General features: G+C 47.5%; 1 protein-coding gene across 7 annotated transcripts in view; it reads left to right on the top strand.

Annotated features, from left to right (window-relative positions):
- The first annotated feature begins 781 nt into the window (after positions 1-781).
- Positions 782-16469, top strand: part of LOC137450554 (serotransferrin-2-like) — a 31310-nt gene continuing 15622 nt past the window's right edge. For 2 of the 7 annotated variants that reach the window (XR_010989598.1, XM_068157227.1), the window contains exons 1-16: positions 782-1599; positions 3353-3492; positions 6466-6629; positions 7733-7832; positions 8845-9021; positions 9504-9666; positions 9765-9829; positions 10539-10696; positions 11617-11803; positions 11969-12117; positions 12338-12428; positions 13062-13130; positions 13418-13600; positions 13861-14017; positions 14608-14690; positions 15780-15964. Coding sequence is in view for 6 of the 7 variants with exons in the window: in XM_068157227.1 (XP_068013328.1) it covers positions 3441-3492; positions 6466-6629; positions 7733-7832; positions 8845-9021; positions 9504-9666; positions 9765-9829; positions 10539-10696; positions 11617-11803; positions 11969-12117; positions 12338-12428; positions 13062-13130; positions 13418-13600; positions 13861-14017; positions 14608-14690; positions 15780-15964 (1983 nt within the window). In the remaining variant the exon portion in view is untranslated. Of the gene's footprint in view, positions 2290-2703; positions 3011-3352; positions 3493-5866; positions 6371-6465; positions 6630-7732; positions 7833-8844; positions 9022-9503; positions 9667-9764; positions 9830-10538; positions 10697-11616; positions 11804-11968; positions 12118-12337; positions 12429-13061; positions 13131-13417; positions 13601-13860; positions 14018-14607; positions 14691-15779; positions 15965-16469 lie in introns of those variants that run through there. The other 5 variants (XM_068157229.1, XM_068157228.1, XM_068157231.1 and 2 more) reach the window with 5 other exon arrangements.

Raw genomic sequence — 16469 nt, forward strand, 5'->3', positions numbered from 1 at the left:
TATGGTGCGGGGACAGGGCCCTCCCTGAGCTGATGTGGTGCGGGGACAGGGCCCTCCCTGAGCTGATGTGAAGCGGGGACAGGATCCTCCCTGAGCTGATGTGGTGCGGGGACAGGATCCTCCCTGGGCTGATGTGGTGCGGGGACAGGATCCTCCCTGAGCTGATGTGGTGCGGGGACAGGGCACTTTCTGAGCTGATGTGGTGCGGGGACAGGATCCTCTCTGAGCTGATGTGGTGCGGGGACAGGATCCTCCCTGGGCTGATGTGGTGCGGGGACAGGGCCCTCCCTGAGCTGATGTGGTGCGGGGACAGGATCCTCCCTGAGCTGATGTGGTGCGGGGACAGGATCCTCCCTGAGCTGATGTGGTGCGGGGACAGTGCCCTCCCTGAGCTGATGTGGTGCGGGGACAGGATCCTCCCTGAGCTGATGTGGTGCGGGGACAGGATCCTCCATGGGCTGATGTGGTGCTGGGACAGGATCCTCCCTGGGCTGATGTGGTGCGGGGACAGGGCACTGTCTGAGCTGATGTGAAGCGGGGACAGGATCCTCCCTGAGCTGATGTGGTGCGGGGACAGGATCCTCCCTGGGCTGATGTGGTGCTGGGACAGGATCCTCCCTGGGCTGATGTGGTGCGGGGACAGGATCCTCCCTGAGCTGATGTGGTGCGGGGACAGGATCCTCTGAGCTGATGTGGTGCGGGGACAGGATCCTCCCTGAGCTGATGTGGTGCGGGGACAGGATCCTCCCTGGGCTGATGTGGTGCGGGGACAGGATACTCCCTGAGCTGATGTGGTGCGGGGACAGGGCACTTTCTGAGCTGATGTGGTGCTGGGACAGGATCCTCTCTGAGCTGATGTGGTGCGGGGACAGGATCCTCCCTGAGCTGATGTGGTGCGGGGACAGGATCCTCCCTGGGCTGATGTGGTGCGGGGACAGGGCTGTTTCCTGGGGAATATAGTGTGGGCCATGGTGGTCCCTGAAGGTTTGTGGTGTAGGAGCAAGGCTGCCTCTCAAAGGGGATGAAGCTGTCTCCCAAAGGGAGGGACAGTGTGAGGAGAGACCTGCAGCCAAGGCAGCTGGGGTTCGTCTGTCCTTGAGCACAGCTGTGGGAGCACCAGGGCTGTCAGGGCAGGGATTTTAGTAGCTGGGGACCCAGGACAGACACAACGCTGTTCCCACAGATGTCAGGCAAGGTAGTGCAGTGACATCTGTTCCTACTCTGGTGTCCCTTGCTTCAATCCTAGCAGCACAGAGGCGACTTTGTAGAAATTACTTGTTTTCCACCCTTTCACATGCATCCCTAGATAAATGCATAAATGCCACCATATTGGGAAGTGTGGTAGGGAGGTAGCTCCATAGAGTGAATCAGCAGGAAAAGAATCTGAGTCCTGCTGCTGTGTTTCCACATCCTCAGTGCTTTAGGACATGACCCTCTGAGCAGACCTGACGTGATTAATGTTTGTTTGTTTTCCTGACCAGGCCTAAATGAAGTCTACAACACCTTCATGGCATTCTGCTTTTTGTACATCATCACAGATAGCAGCTTAGTGTCTGGATAAACATCTCAGGCATGTACAGGAAAGCCTTTTATTTTTAAGTAAGTGCAATTTAAACAGAGAACCAGATGCAGCCCTCGTGTAGCAGTAATATCATTGGCTGGCTGAGCTGTTGGGATGTGCTTATATCCTGTACCTCATGCAGGACTGGCAGGAATTTAAATCTCCAGGAAGGTGGGGTTTGATCCTGTGAGATGCCTTGCTACAGGCATTGCAAAAGCCATTAGCTTTGGTGTCTAACTGCACCCTGCTGGTGGGCTTGAAGGACAAGTTTCCCCAGGAGTGATTCAGAGCTTAGGGTGTAGTTAAACGAGACATGCTTGTTTATAATGTGTATTAGTTGATGTTAACTGAACTGGTTAGTGCTCTGTCCTGATCTAGTTTAATTGTTTTAAAATGACATTTATCATATGTTTTGGTCTTGCATCTATGCTGGTTGGTTGGGTTGTTTTGGTTTTAGCATCCAGTAGTGTATCGTGTCATAACATATACACCACAGTGACAGGGGAATAACACATAATGTTATATGTACTGCAGTCCCTGAGGATTAAAACATAATATAGTGTGTGCTGTAGTCCCTGAGGAATGAGCCACACTTCCCCAAGGGTGCTGAGCTGTGCTAGGCCTGTGCAGGGCCCACGTGGAAGGGTGCATTAATGCCACAGTTGTTCTCTTAGCAAATGAGAGAATGGAGGTCGTGGGACTTGAGAACTTCTGTTCAGGGAGTGCAGGTGAGAAATGTAATTGCTTCTGTGATGAGCTCAGTGGAAATGTATCACCTCAAGAGAGGCTGCAGATGTAGTGAGGGAACCTGTGAAGCACAGAGATAAGTGATGGAATCCACATATGTGAAGCAAGTGTGGAGTGGGGACTGTGAATGACTAGGGGAGAGTTGCTAGGGCAACCAGAGAAATCTGGGAGAAGCATTGCAAGAATACATGAAGCAGAGAAAGCACCAAGAAAAAAACTAAGATGAAGAAGGAAAACAAACCCAGGAAACAGATTTGCTTTCTGCAGGGCTCGGGGAATAGTCTGCTCTTTGCTGAACAGAAAAGATGAAACTACATTAGCAATAGTTCATACATCCTCACATGAGTTCAGTGTGCACGCTTCTGCTAGTGCACACACACACACATACAGTTGTTTTTTTCCCCTGCTGAAGGATTAGTGATGTTAATTATGGCTTCTGTACAGTAATTAAGAGGTTATACTCCATGCCAAGTGTTGAAGAACAAGGAAATCAGCCCGTTTGGGTGAGACTGCTGGACTAGAACAGAATAGAGCAAAGTCAAGAAAGTCAACAGTGCCACAGTTCTGTTACTGAACATAGCAAGAAAACCACTTCTGGGCAGGAGGATATGCTGCACCTGGATCAGTTCTGCCTGGAAGGGAGCCATGGGAACACTTCCTTTAAAGGTCCTTAGATAAACCATCAGCAAGTGAAAAAATAAGGTAAAAAGGCCCCTGCAATATTCTATAGAGAAACATGCTCAGTGGTTTGGACAATTCACTTAGCTTTGGATGTCTTTCTTGTAGCACAGATGTAAGTGTTGCCTGTTGGTGCCTTCTGAAGCAGGAGGAGCACCATTTGTTCCAGAAGCAGAGGCTTACCCTTCTTCCTGTGTCTGTTCATAACAAAGCAGAAAACACACATGTTTTCCATCTGTGGACAGGGACAGGGCACTGTCCCTTTCTGCTTTGCATGCAAGGATACACCATCCTCTGATGGCTTGGGGTTTGCTTAAATCTTGCTTTACCCTTAGTGATGCCTCAAAGCCCTTTGTTATCCCCCAGAAGCTCTGGTCATCACTGTGGAATTCCTGGTATGAGAAGGCAGAGCTTCGGGAGAGAGAGAGAGGATCCTTACTGAACTGCTGTGATCATGAAGACAGTGATTTTAATTGTCCTGATCAGCTTTACCTTGCTGTCTTCAGGTAAGGCTGGTGCAGAGAGGGAAAGAGAAATGTGACTTATGGATGAGGTGAGCAGGATGCAAACTCTAATGTGTGCTTTGGCTTTGTTTTCTTCTGTGCAAAGGAGCTGCAGCTAGAGCTGTGCCTGCGATTTCCATTTGCCTGCATGCTCCCTCTTTGATCACTGGCAGATGGTGACCCTGTTAGTTCTGAAGCAGCTCAATACACTGGTTCCTTAGGAATTCAGTGGTGGTTTGTTTCCTTTGAGCAGTTGAGGTCCGGGTACTCATTAACACTGTCAAAATCAATCAGTGTGCTGCGGGTTGCTCTCCTCTCAAACCACAATGGATTCTTTTGGGAGTTGTGCCGAATTAACATCAAAACAACTGGAGTGCTTGTGTCTGATGCTCTACTCAGAGACAAAAACTTCCCAGTTCTCATTGTTAACGTTATGTGTGCCAGGTAATATTTTTGTATGACAGGAATCAAGCACCAGAAACCCAAATGCTTAAGCATCTGAAAGTGATAATGTTGGAGCTGTTGTGGTGTTTTGTATGCATTCAGTCCTAGGTTTCATTGCATGGTATAAGAGCCTCTCAAGTTACATAACTGCTTGTCATTTTTATATGTAATAATCACTTCTTTCCCTCCTCCTTAAATAAATAGTATCTTCTTGAGAAGTATATGATGACATGTTTCAGAGTAGAAGGCATTTAATAAGAAGAATACAAAAGAAGTGATATTAGATCCAAGATGGAATAATTGGAACCTAAGGCAAAAAAGATTTGCTGGCATGTCTAGATCCCTCAGGGTGTAGCTTTGTAGCCAGTTTAAAGCAACCAAATCCTGTCTCCTCCTGGAAAAGGAGGTTTGACCTTCTCCTGTGGTTCCTAACCCCTTCTTTCTGCTGGCACTGATCTGGGATTTCTTTTTATTGCTTACTTAGTTTTCAGCTGATAAAAGGTCTGACAACTGAATAGTTCAGTTCTGCTACAGTTCTGCACAGTGTTCCTGTGCAGGTTATTTAATCTGTTTGACATCCAAAAATGAAGGTAATTCTTACTAACCTTCTTCTTGGACAAGGTGAGATTTTGAGGCTTTTGTTGTTGGTGTTTGTTCCATCCCCAGTACCAGATTCTTCGTTGTCAATGACCAAATCGTCCCTAGTTCCTGTCTTTCATGGTGGTTGTCATGGAAGATAAACCTCTGGAGGGAAAGCCAGCAAGTTACTTTGCATTTCTTCAGGAGCACTTAGGAATGCATTTGTTAATGACAGAAGAAGGCCCAAAGCCACAGAATTGCCATTGGAATGTCAAATAGTCCCAGTCCTCACCTCTTGTCTTGAGGGGTTTGCTTGACTCTGTTATGAAGTAGCATTTCGTTTTGAGTTGCTTCACAGTTAAGTTTTCATACTTCTCTAATGTAAGGTTTTCTGACTCCTGGAGCCCTGCTGTGGGTTTTATTATTTAAAATCAGGTAGTCTTTGTCTGGAAAGAAAATGGGAGGTAAACACTGTTCTGTCAAAGCTGGCACTCAGTGGGAAGTGCTGTTGTGACAAAGCATGCAGCCCAGTGCTCTGATACCTGGGACTTGGAACATCAGTTACTGTCTGCTTAAAAATCAACAGTCCCCTCTCTAAAGACTAAATTCAACAAGACTAAAGCAATTCAATCCCCTGTCAAACACCTCCCTCCATATTTCTTGACCTTTTGCAGGCTTGCTTCTGAATGTCTAGGACTTTAACAGGAACATTAAGTCTAGTATGGAGAAATCGTGCATGGGAATGTGTGTGTGAAAGCACCAGAGGGAACAGCAGAGCAAAGGTTAAAAGCTTGGCCTGGACTGATAACTGAGGACAGAACTGACAGCAATAAAACTGATGAAGCCTGGGGAATGCATTGTTTACAGAATCACAGAACCAACCACGTTGGAAAAGACCTCAGAGATCATCAGGTCCAACCTATTACCTAATACCTAACACCTCCTGACAACTAAACCATGGCTCCAAGTGCCACCTCCAATTCTTTTTTGAACACCTTCAGTGATGGTGACTCCACCACTTCCCTGGGCAGCACATTCCAATGGCCAATCACTCTTTCTGTGAAGAGCTTTCTCCTCACCTCCTGCCTAAACTTCCCCTGGCACAGCTTAAGGCTGTGTCCTCTTGTACTGACACTGGTTGCCTGGGAGAAGCTACCAACCCCCACCTGTCTACAACCTCCTTTCAGGTATTTGTAGAGAGCAATGAGGTCTCCCCTCAGCCTCCTCTTCTCCAGGCTAAACAACCCCAGCTCCCTCAGCCTTTCCTCGTAGGGCTTATGCTGCAGACCTCCCATCAGCCTTGTTGCCCTTCTCTGGACATGTTCAAGTATCTCAATGTCCTTAAATTGAGGACCCCAGAACTGGACACAGCTTACATCAAGATCAGAAGGTCTGTGCCCTGAGAAGGTCGCATCACAGCTGGCTTGTTAGGAGAAAAACTGCAGCATGATAAGAGGAAAGTGGCAACAAGGTTAGCCTGTGCTCTAAGTGCCATCCTCTTGTTACTCCAACGGGAGAACAGGCCATAGCCATGCAGATGTCCTTGCCTTTGTTTCCTCTATTTGTGTGGCAGCCTTGCCTGCAATTCGTGGAGGATGAAGCAAGGAAGATTCTGAGGTGAAAGATCATCCCATAATAATTGTTGATTCTTGAGAAATCTACCTAAAATGGATTTAATTTCTTGCAAAGTCTGCCTGGAATCTGGCTCATTGCTGCCAGCCAAGAGGAAGCAAAGAGCCACAGTGCAGACTCAACAGCAAACAGTTGCTGCTCTCCCAGTTGTTCATACAGCTTGGGCACATCTTTTGGGTGCCTGTAAGTGTGTGGATGTGTGAGCAGAATCTACTTATGTGGGAAGGTAACTAAAAGAGAATAACCTTCCTCTTCTATGAGTTGTTTTGGGCTTTTCCCCACTAAATCCCAGAAATCTTGACTCCTTTTTTGGTGCTACAGGGAAGAAGTTCCGGTGGTGCACCCTTTCTGACCTGGAGCAGAGAAAGTGCGCTGAACTCTCCAAAGCACTTCTGGCTGTGCTGCCCCTTGCTGCTGTCAATTCCTTTAATAGGATTTCTTGCATCAGAGCCCTCAACACTCACGACTGCATTGACAAAATCAGAGTGAGTTCACAGAGACTTTGAGACCAAATCCCCTTTTGAAGTAACTGGTAAAGAGAATCCCTGGGAGAGTACAAGGATCCAGAGATGAGGGGTCTGTGTATATGTATATATAAAGCACACAGTAGCTTGAGAAGCAAGAATTGGCCCCTAGGAGCATTCTACTAGATGTGCTGTTTTACCTCAGATAATGTCCTTGCAGTCTCTAGGAAATAAGTAAAAAGTTGCTTGGAAATAAAAGGACAAAACCAAATTAGTAAATTAAAACTTGCTCAGAGCATTGCCCTTGCCTGTGGGTTTTGGTCCTGCTCTGACTATGATGGTATTTTGTCTTCCCTTCCTTCCCTGTTATTTTTAGCCCCTAGTCAGCCTTTTCTGAAGAGCAGAGCCTTTTTTTGATATATGAAATCTTTGATTTGAATAAAACCAGACATCAGGCCCTCTGTAAGTGTAAGCTCTTGTGGTTGACCAGCTCTGAAATCAAATTTCCATTACACTGTGCTTTGAAAAAAACCATGAATGAAAAGGAAGCTGAGCATTTGCTGTAGCATTTGTACCTGAAGCTTGACTAGGACAGGAAAGTTCAGTTCCCTTTTTCAGTCAGTCCTAGTTGCCTCCAATGGAGTCCAAATCTAACCTGGAAAACAAAACCAAGAAAACCTTTCTTGCTGGTTCAGGGACTAATTTATGTCACCTTCTCATTCAGTCCTGCAACCCTTAGTAATAGATTTCAGTTCCACATTCCATGTTATGGAAACTTTATAGCCTGGAGAATTCTGAGAAGGATTTGGGGTCTTGGGAGAGCAGCAGGAGGGAAAGGGGACTGCCTTTTTCTTCAGCTGGCACCAGAACTGGGCTTTTGAAATGGAAGGCCCAAAGGAGAGGTGAGACAGATTGTTATTGCCAAAGAACTGGTATTTTGTGGAGGGAACAGCCTTCATTGCTAGCATTTCACCAAACTTAGTAACAGGGATTCCCTTAAAAATAAAGTAAATGCTTTTACAAATCACTGGCTGCTACTTCTCAGGCAGAAATTCTGCTCTGGAAGCTGCCCTGTTTTTGTCCCTGCAAAGACTTGTTGTGAGGGGTTTGCTGTTCTTTTTAAGGCAAATAAAGCAGATGCTGCCTCCTTGGATGCTGGAGATGTTTACTCTGCTGTGAAGCTGTATGGTTTGACAGTGGTGGCAAAGGAGATCTATGATCAAGGTAGGTTCACAAAACAAAAGAACAAGCTGTACTTCTGACCTAGCTGACAAAGCCCTGTGCAGCGAAAGGCAACGCTCAGGAACTCCTGAAAAGGAGTCTGTAAGTTCTCACTGCCTTGCTAGGTGTGTGGAGTGACTGCCAGCTGCTTGGGAAACTCCACCAGTAGTGCTTTAAAACCCAGGGGCCTTTCTGCCTGTGGTGCTGTCACTCTGATTGTCTGTACATGCCCCTGCCCTCAGCACTAGTGCACCAGAGGTCTACATCCTATAGGAAATAAGAAGTGGTTTATTCCCTCTGTGTCAGTCCTCCTCTGTGCTCCTTGCTCATGTAACTGAACACTCACTAGTGATTCTTTAAGAGATTAGCTTCTCTCAGGAGTTAACTCCCTCCTCACCCTAAAGACACAAGAATATAAGGTAGAGAATCTTCTTGTGGCAAGATTCCTCTTCATGCCTGCAGACCTGACCAGTCTGTGCAATGAGTGCTTTATAATGGAAGGAGAAACAAGTGTGAGCCAAAATCAAGCACAAAAAAAGAAAAAGTGTGGGCTGTGACTCTGAGAAGGAGGGCAGATTAGCAGGTGGGTGTAGGAAGAGACTGGTAAGGGGAGGGTGTGAGAAGAGAATGTTGTTTCAGCTAAAGAACTGTGACTAGTTGAAAGGATGTGTTTCAGGTGGTACCTTCTGAGGGTAAGACAGGATTTTTTTTCCATTACAATACCTGAACAGTGTGAGACAAATGTCCAGCATTCTGGGAGCAATTGCGCTGGATGATGGAGCTGGATGGTCCTGGAAGCCTTTTCCTCCAGGTGTTTACATCCTTGCTTGGCACATCTCTTGCATCACTCAGTTTGATGAGGTGCCAACAGCCAGGGTATGGTAAAGTCCTGGCATAGGTAACTGTGTTTCACATGCTTGGGAGGTTTTTTTCCTTCGCTGTGTTCACAGTAGTTGAACTCACATAGGAGAACTGGAGTTTAGTTCTTTCAGTTCCATGTCTTGTCCTGTCACAGGAAACTGTGTTTTTGCTGTGGCCATTGCCAAACGAGGAACTCTGGATATCCAGAGGCTACGAGGTGCACGCAGCTGCCACAACGGAGCCAGGTGGACATCGGGCTGGAATATCCCACTTGGCTTTCTCCTTGCAAGGAATGACCTCTCCTGGGATGAGTCACAACCTCTGAGCCAAGGTGGGTGATAGGAGCCACAGGGCTGTGTCTCTGCCCTCAGCAGCAGTGAATGAAGTACAGGCAGATGTGGAAAGAAGCATGCTGTGTGGAAATCTTAGAGCTTTGTGGATGAAAGACCTTCTTGGAGTGTTTTTGATACTGGCTGCTAGCTCTCTGTAGAGCTTTCCCAGTGATCTCAAAGCAGTGGAATTGTTACCAAAACAGGAAATCTTTGTGTTCAGAATGCAACAGGGAACAAGTCTTTGCAATATCTAACCAGCACAAGGATGATTTTTGAGCAGCACCACTTGATCACTGTTGCAGCAGATGTTTCACATCTGATGTTTACACAATGAAGCTGCATTTGTTGCTTTTTTTTATTAGTCCATGGTTCTAGTTATGTACATGATGTGTTTGGCACCTTTTCCTTCTTCTGTTTTTCCTCACTTGACTTTTCTCTCTTTTTGTTGTTATTTGGGTTTGTTTTCCCCCACCATCTGCAGTGATCAGTGACTATTTCAATGCAAGCTGCATCCCTGGGGTTGGTATTGCTGCTCCTCGACTGTGTGCTCTCTGCCAAGGACAGAAGTCCTATGTCAGGGACAAGAACCACTTCTGTGAGACAAGTGGTAATGAGCCCTTCTATGACTCTGAGGGAGCCTTCAGGTGAGCTCTGTGATACAGCTGCTGAGTCTGCCTCTGGGGAGAAAGAACTCCTGAGGGAGGGAAAGCCAGGTGATGTGTTTACCTTTGTCTATCTGCAGGTGCCTGAAGGATGGAGTGGCAGATGTTGCCTTTTTAGATCATCTGACAATTATGAGTGCCACAGGTAATCCTGAAAAATCAGATTCCTTGTTACCTCTGGCTGTGTCTGTCCTGCCTTGGAGTTTGAGGACATGCTGCTATTTTTGTTGTTTCCAGAGAAAATTCTGTCCCTGCAAGTAGTTCTTTGGCTTTGCTTGGCACAACTTATTTCCTGCTCTGGCAGGGGGGTCTGACTCGTTGATCTCCTGAGGTCCTTTCCAACCCCTAGTATCCTGTGATCCACACAGTTCAGAAGGAAACAGTAAATGTGCACTAACTGCTCCCAGAGGATTTTTAGAATGGGAGCAGTGAAATGTTTTTGTGCAGGGGATTTCTGCAGCCTTGAGTCCCTGGTGCAGCTGTCAGCATCGGCAGTGCCTGAGCTCACCGAGTCCTGTCAGGATTCAGTATGGAGCTGTGAAAACCTGCAGCTCCTCTGCACCTGCTTGGTATTTTTAAGCTCAGTACCAATATTTTTGCAGGTGACTAGAGTGGTATTTTCAGATAAGTATTTTTAAACATATTTAGAGGGCTACAGCTTGAAGAGTATTTTGGAGGACCTCTTGCTGAGGTCCCTCTCTTTGTGAAGAGAAGAGCTTAGCAAAGGCAGCTTCCCAAGCATGCTTGGTAGACTGTGCTGCCTGCATATCCTCTGAAAAACTCTTCACCTTCCTCTGTGCCTGCTGCCAAGTTGTGTCTCGCTTCATGGATCCCTGAGTGTCCTCTTGTTCCAGAGGCAGAGCAGCAGGAGTATGAGCTCTTATGTCCTGATGGGACTACAGCTGGGCTGGCTGAGTACAGCACCTGTAACCTGGGCAAGGGGCCTGGCCGTGGCATTGTCACCCGCCACAACTTCCAGAAGATCACCAACAAATTTCTGAACACAATCCAAGTGAGTGGTGTTAGCATCTCCAGATAGAGGTTCTGCTTCCACCTTCCTGTGGTCATTGTGGGGAAGGCTTCTGGAAGAAGGTTTTACTTTTCTCTTAAGCGTTCTTCTGTAGGAGGCTAGGAATAAGTAAGTAAAGAAGGGGAGGATTCTTAACACCCAAAGTGGAAAATGGCTCATGATGTGCAGCCTGTCCTGGGACTTGGGTGAGTTCTTATGTAGCTGAGGGAGACAGGGCCAGGGTTCACCATTGTTCCTCTCCTTCTCAACTTATAAATGGTATCTGTTACCTTAACATCCAGGAATCTGTTTGACACTGAAATGGAATAATGCCTATTTAAGTACAGATTTAAAGAGCTGATGAAACCATCCAGTTCTTAAAACACTGCAGTAGACAGGGAACAGTTCAACCCAGAAGGCTGACTCTGGTGGCAGCAGTTGTACAAAGTCTCTTGTTGAGGTCTTCACATGCTTTTGTCACACACCCCAGCTGAGTTCCCCCATGCCCAGCAGTGGCTATGCAGCAGTATCCCTAGCACACTCCTCAGTGCTCTCTTCATTCCCAGTGGAGCTACTTTGCATGTGGTGCTTGCCCATCATCAATCACAAGACAACTTGCACTGCTTTACCACACTGATCTTCATCACATATGTTTCTCACTCAGCTATGCTCCCTGAGTTGCCTTTCCAGGGTAGGAGACATTGAGCACAGCCTAACTGCTTGGAATAACTAAGATGGGGGGAGAAAAGTCTTCCAAAAAGTGAATTGCTTAAAGCTTTTAGGGCTGGAACATTCACTGACTGCATTAGCTGTGGGCTGGTCGCAGTCTGATGGCACTCTGGGTGTTGCTGTGGAGGGAGGGATGAGGCTGCATGGAAGGAGGAGCGGGTCTGTTGCAGTTACAAGTGTTGTTCTTGTCCCAGCGCTTCTTTGGGCAGAGAGGAAAGGAAAGAGCCAGGTTTGAACTCTTCACTTCAGCACCCTTTGGGGGAAAGAACCTGCTGTTCCGAGATGCCACTCAGCACCTGCAGCTTCTTGAGGAGCAGCTAGAGATTGCCTATGTCCTTGGTCTGGATTACGTGGCTCTCCTTAAGGGACTAGGCCATGAAGGTGAGAAGCCTTCCACAGGACTATAGTATAGTTAACAAAAGGGAAGGAAAAAGCTCTCTCTGTGTGTAATTTCTCCAGGCCAGGCCCGTTCTGAATATTCCCTTAACAAAGGACAGGCTGGTGATAGGTGACATGATCTCACTGTGCTCTTTCCTTCTGACTCAGGGAGCTCCTTGGACAACAGCATCGTGCGCTGGTGCTGCATCAGTGATGCTGAGCTGCGCAAATGCGAGGAGTGGGCCCTGAGCATCAAATCTGACCCTTTAGTCTGTGTCCAAGCTACTTCCATGACCAAATGCATTGAAATGATCAAGGTAGGAGAATCCCTCTGGTCAGGGTATGTAGTAAGACTACACAGCGGGTGTATGTCCTTGTCTGAGTGGAACAAGAGGAAAAGCAGCTTGTACACCAGGGGAACTGGTGGGAATGGGAGGGAATTTATGCAGGGGCATTTCCCACAGTGGAGAAGTACAGCAGCTGGTTACACAGTCACAAACCCCCTCAGTTTGTTATTCACTGTGGTGCTGTTGGCAGGGCAGTGAGGCTGATGCAGTCACCTTGGATGCAACACATGTCTACATTGCAGGGAGGTGTGGATTAGTGCCTGTGGCTGCAGAATGTTATGGTAAGTTCTTCTGTGACCTGAGCAAGAGGAGAGGGAATCAAAAAAGTCCCATTAAACACAGAGCTGGACTTCCACAGTTTGTAGTGGTTTGTGATGGAAGCACCACTCAATATATTATGTCCAAATGCTCTTCCCAGCCCTTCCACTAACTGGCTCTGGCATTTGGTCTGACTGGATGTTACATCTCTTCTGTGAAAAGCACAGAGGTGCTGACATGGCTCAAGAGGAGGTTTTTGGTTGGGTATTGCCATGTGAGAGGAAGGACAGCAGCCACAAATTCCTTAATGGTTGAAGGGAGACATTGCCATCTACAACCCCTTTTCAGGTAGTTGTAGAGAGCTGGGTGTTGGACTGTTCTATCAAGTAACTACTAATAGGATGAGAGGAAATGGGCTCAAGTTGCACCAGGGAAGTTTTAGGTTGGATATCATCCTGCAAGAGTGGTCAGGCACTGGAACAGGCTGCCCAGGGAGGTGATGGGGTCACCATCCCTGAAGGTGTTCAAAAAACATGTGGACGTAGCACTTTGAGACATGGGTTAGTGGCCATGGTGGTGTTGGGTTGAACATCCAGTTGGACTGGATGATCTCAGAGGACTTTTCCAACCTTAATGACTCTATGATTTCTCTCCAGGGGGAGATTGTGTCCCTGCTGCTGAGAGCACAGAGGAAACAGGGAAACTGATTCATCTTAAGCACAAAGGTAAGAGGACAACATTGAGATGGCAAAAGGTTTAGGTTTTCCTGAGACTGCCTGTAGGACTTCTGTAGGAATGTGCCTGTGTTTGGGAAGGGATTTGCTGTGTGCTCAGCAGGAGCTTTGCCGATAGCGGTGGGCAGCCGGGGCGAGACCTGTTGGCTAAGCCAAGAGTGCAGATCCTCTGCTGTAACTGAAGATACCACAACAGGCTGAGGGAGAGGAGAGAGGTCTGTGCCTGTCTGGAATATTTAACTGCCTTGGTCTCACTGGTTGTTGCCACTGTTTTACAGCTCTGTCACCTGTCTATGCTGTTGCCTTAGCTAAGAAGAGCACCAAGCAGATCAACATCCACAACCTCAGGGGCAGGCGATCCTGCCACAGTCACCTCTATAGTCCTGGAGGATGGTTACTGCTTTCCAAATACACAGTTGGAGCTCTGGAGAATGAGACTGGGAACTGTGACATTGGCTCTGGTAAGGGCTGCTCTGGGTTGTATGTTGACTACACCATGGAAATCTGGGAGGAAAATGGGGATGAAGCCATGAGGATTTGTCCAGCAAGTGATGATTGCAGTCTCAGAGGCTCTTTCCCCTATTGGGTTTGTGTGATTCTTCACATAATTTAGTTCTCCTCTTGGCAGCTATTAGGATGGAATTCTGTTTCTGTCTTTTCCCATGTGTGAAGAGGCTTTGGAATACCTTGCCTTAACCTCACCTCAGATTTCTTGACTCAGCTTATCAGAATTACTTTTGGAAGAGCTGCATGCCAGGAGCAGATGGGAACCTGTGCAAGGTGTGCATTGGAGACAGCAAGGTGGAAGGGGCCCGAGTGTCCAGCAGGTGTGCTGCTGGTCACAACGAACACTACTATGGCAACATGGGAGCACTCAGGTGAGCTGCAGCCAGAACTGGCTTATTACCTTGTTGAGGTTTTCTTGGGAGTTGTGGGGGTTTTATGTTGGGCATCTGGCTGTATAAACTTTTGCTGGCATGTATTCTGGTTTGCTTGTAGCTGCTACAGGATGTTTAGCTGAGTGGTGATTGAAAACAGTCATGAAATTGTGTCCAAAGCAAGACAGTGCTTCCAAACACGTAAGGAAGCCTTGTTGAAGGAAAGGGGTGGAGGATAGAAGGTCAGAGATCAGAGGTGATGCAGTAAGAAGCAGTATAAGGTACAGGAAAGAATTAAATTAATTAAAAAATAGCTGAAGTTGGAGGCAGAAAATGCTTCTAAGGTGAAAGTACTCCCACAAAATGTATGTGATGCTTTTAGTTACATTCTCTTTCCTGGCTAGGAAAGGGTGAGGCTGTGTGGACGTTGTGCCCCAACTTTGCCTTGGGGGCTGCTTAAGGGATGAAAGGCATTGTCTGATCAAACCTGGGGACACTGCCCATGAGATCTTAGCTGGCAGCACTGACTGTCCAGCTGTCAGCATGTAGCAGCTGCCTCTGATAACCTCCTGGTTCTTTCCCTGCACTAGGTGCCTGGTTGGCAATCCCAGCGGCAGAAGCTTCGGAGATGTAGCTTTCCTGGAACACTCTCAGCTGCTCCAGAACATAGCAAGTGAGCTGCAGCTACTCTCTTGTACTTTGAGAATGCTCAGTAGTGTCAGTGACCCCCACATAGTAACTACCACTCCTGAAGATGAGCTCTTACAGGTTTAAGCTAGACCCATGAAGTTGTGCTCATGCCTGGAAAATTGCAAGAAGCTTCCTGCATTCCAGTAAAGCTCAAAACTCCATTATGGAGCAATCACTGAGTGCTCAGATGAATGTGTGTTGGGGAGTTAATCATCCTTGGTGGTTGGGCTCGCTCTTGGGGAGCTCAAAGCTTTCAAAGGCAGGTGAATTTTCACAGCAGGCCTGCAGCCTGCAGACACTGCAGCCACAGTGCCTGTACCTGTCAATTCTAATCAGAGTTTGAAGGATGGAAGTGGCAGATAAGGGCAGTGCTGTAGGCTCTTTGTGCTGGAGATGTTCTCTGGCTTCATCATGACCCAGCAACTTCCTCATGTTGTTTCACAGGCACACACAGAATGAACAGTCCACATAACTTTCATAGGTAAAATAGCTGCAAATTGGTTTGCCTTTCACGTTTTTGGTTACAGTCTCCTCAGTTGTGCCTACTGCTCTGTCAGCCAAAATATGCTGCCTTTGCAGAGAGCTGAAGAGAAGGGAACTCCCCTGGGTTCAGACTGATTATGCACAATGAAATTTTCTTGTAGGCAATTGCAGTAGCAGAAGATACTTTTCCAAGGGAAGAATCTCTCTGAAATCAGGTGGAGTTCCGAGGGCCTGGAAGCCTACCAAAATTCATGCAGCAGTGAGCAGTTTGAGGAAGCAAAGGAAATGCAGGCTGAGCTGCTTTCAGAAAGGGGCCTGAGTAGAGATGGAGGCACGATAACTTGTTTGTATGCCAGTGTTAGTCTGGTTTGTGGCTGGAGGGTGCAGCTTAGCTGCTCTGACTTGTTTCCTCGGTGAGGACACTCCCCTGTGCCTTCCTGGTTCCTGCTTAATGCCCACGAGGTGTGCTGCATTTGTTTTGAACAGGCAGCTAAACTTCTGCCTCTCCATTTTCAACATCTTACATGAGATTCACCCTGCCTCCTGCTTCCATTTCTTAAAGGCATTTGATTTCACTTCATCTTTTCAGATCTGGACAGCTCTGGCTGGGCCACAGGTTACAGCCCTCTTGACTTGGAGCTGCTGTGTGCGGATGGGACACGTGCTGCAGTCACAGAGTGGGCAGCCTGCAACCTTGGCCCCATCCCCCCCAGCGCGGTCATGACGCGCCCTGTCACTGTCACGAAGATCTCCGACTTCCTAACCAAGTCCCAGGTGAGGCAGGGAACAGGAGAGGTTAGCATGTTGTCACTTTTTACCCATAGCTGCTGAACCCCTGGAAGTTCAAAAGCTTTCAGGTCCAGTATGAAAGAGTGTGCATATGAGGTTGAGGAAAGAATGGTTTGTATTCTGTAAGGGGACATTGGAGTACTGTGTTCAGGTCTGGAGTCCTCAACATAGGAAGGATATGGACCTGATGGAGAGGGTCCAGAAGAGGGCCATGAAAATGATCAGGGGGTTGGAGTACCTCTGCTGTGAGGACAGGCTGAAGGAACTGGGGGTGTTCATCCTGGAGAAGAGGAGGCTCCAGGGAGACCTAATGGTAGCCTCCCAGTACCTGAGGGGGGCTTACAGGAAAGATGGGGAGAGACTGTCTGCAAAGGCTTGCAGTAGCAGAACAATGGGCAATGGCTTCAAACTAGAGAAGGGCAGATTTAGATTGGGTATCAGGAACAAGTTCTTCACTGTGAGGGTGGTGGAACACTGGAACAGGTTGCCC

Source organism: Melanerpes formicivorus, unplaced genomic scaffold (genome assembly GCF_026170545.1).
Source record: "Melanerpes formicivorus ecotype bairdi unplaced genomic scaffold, bMelFor1.0.p_v2 SCAF_36, whole genome shotgun sequence".
NCBI lineage: Eukaryota > Metazoa > Chordata > Aves > Piciformes > Picidae > Melanerpes > Melanerpes formicivorus.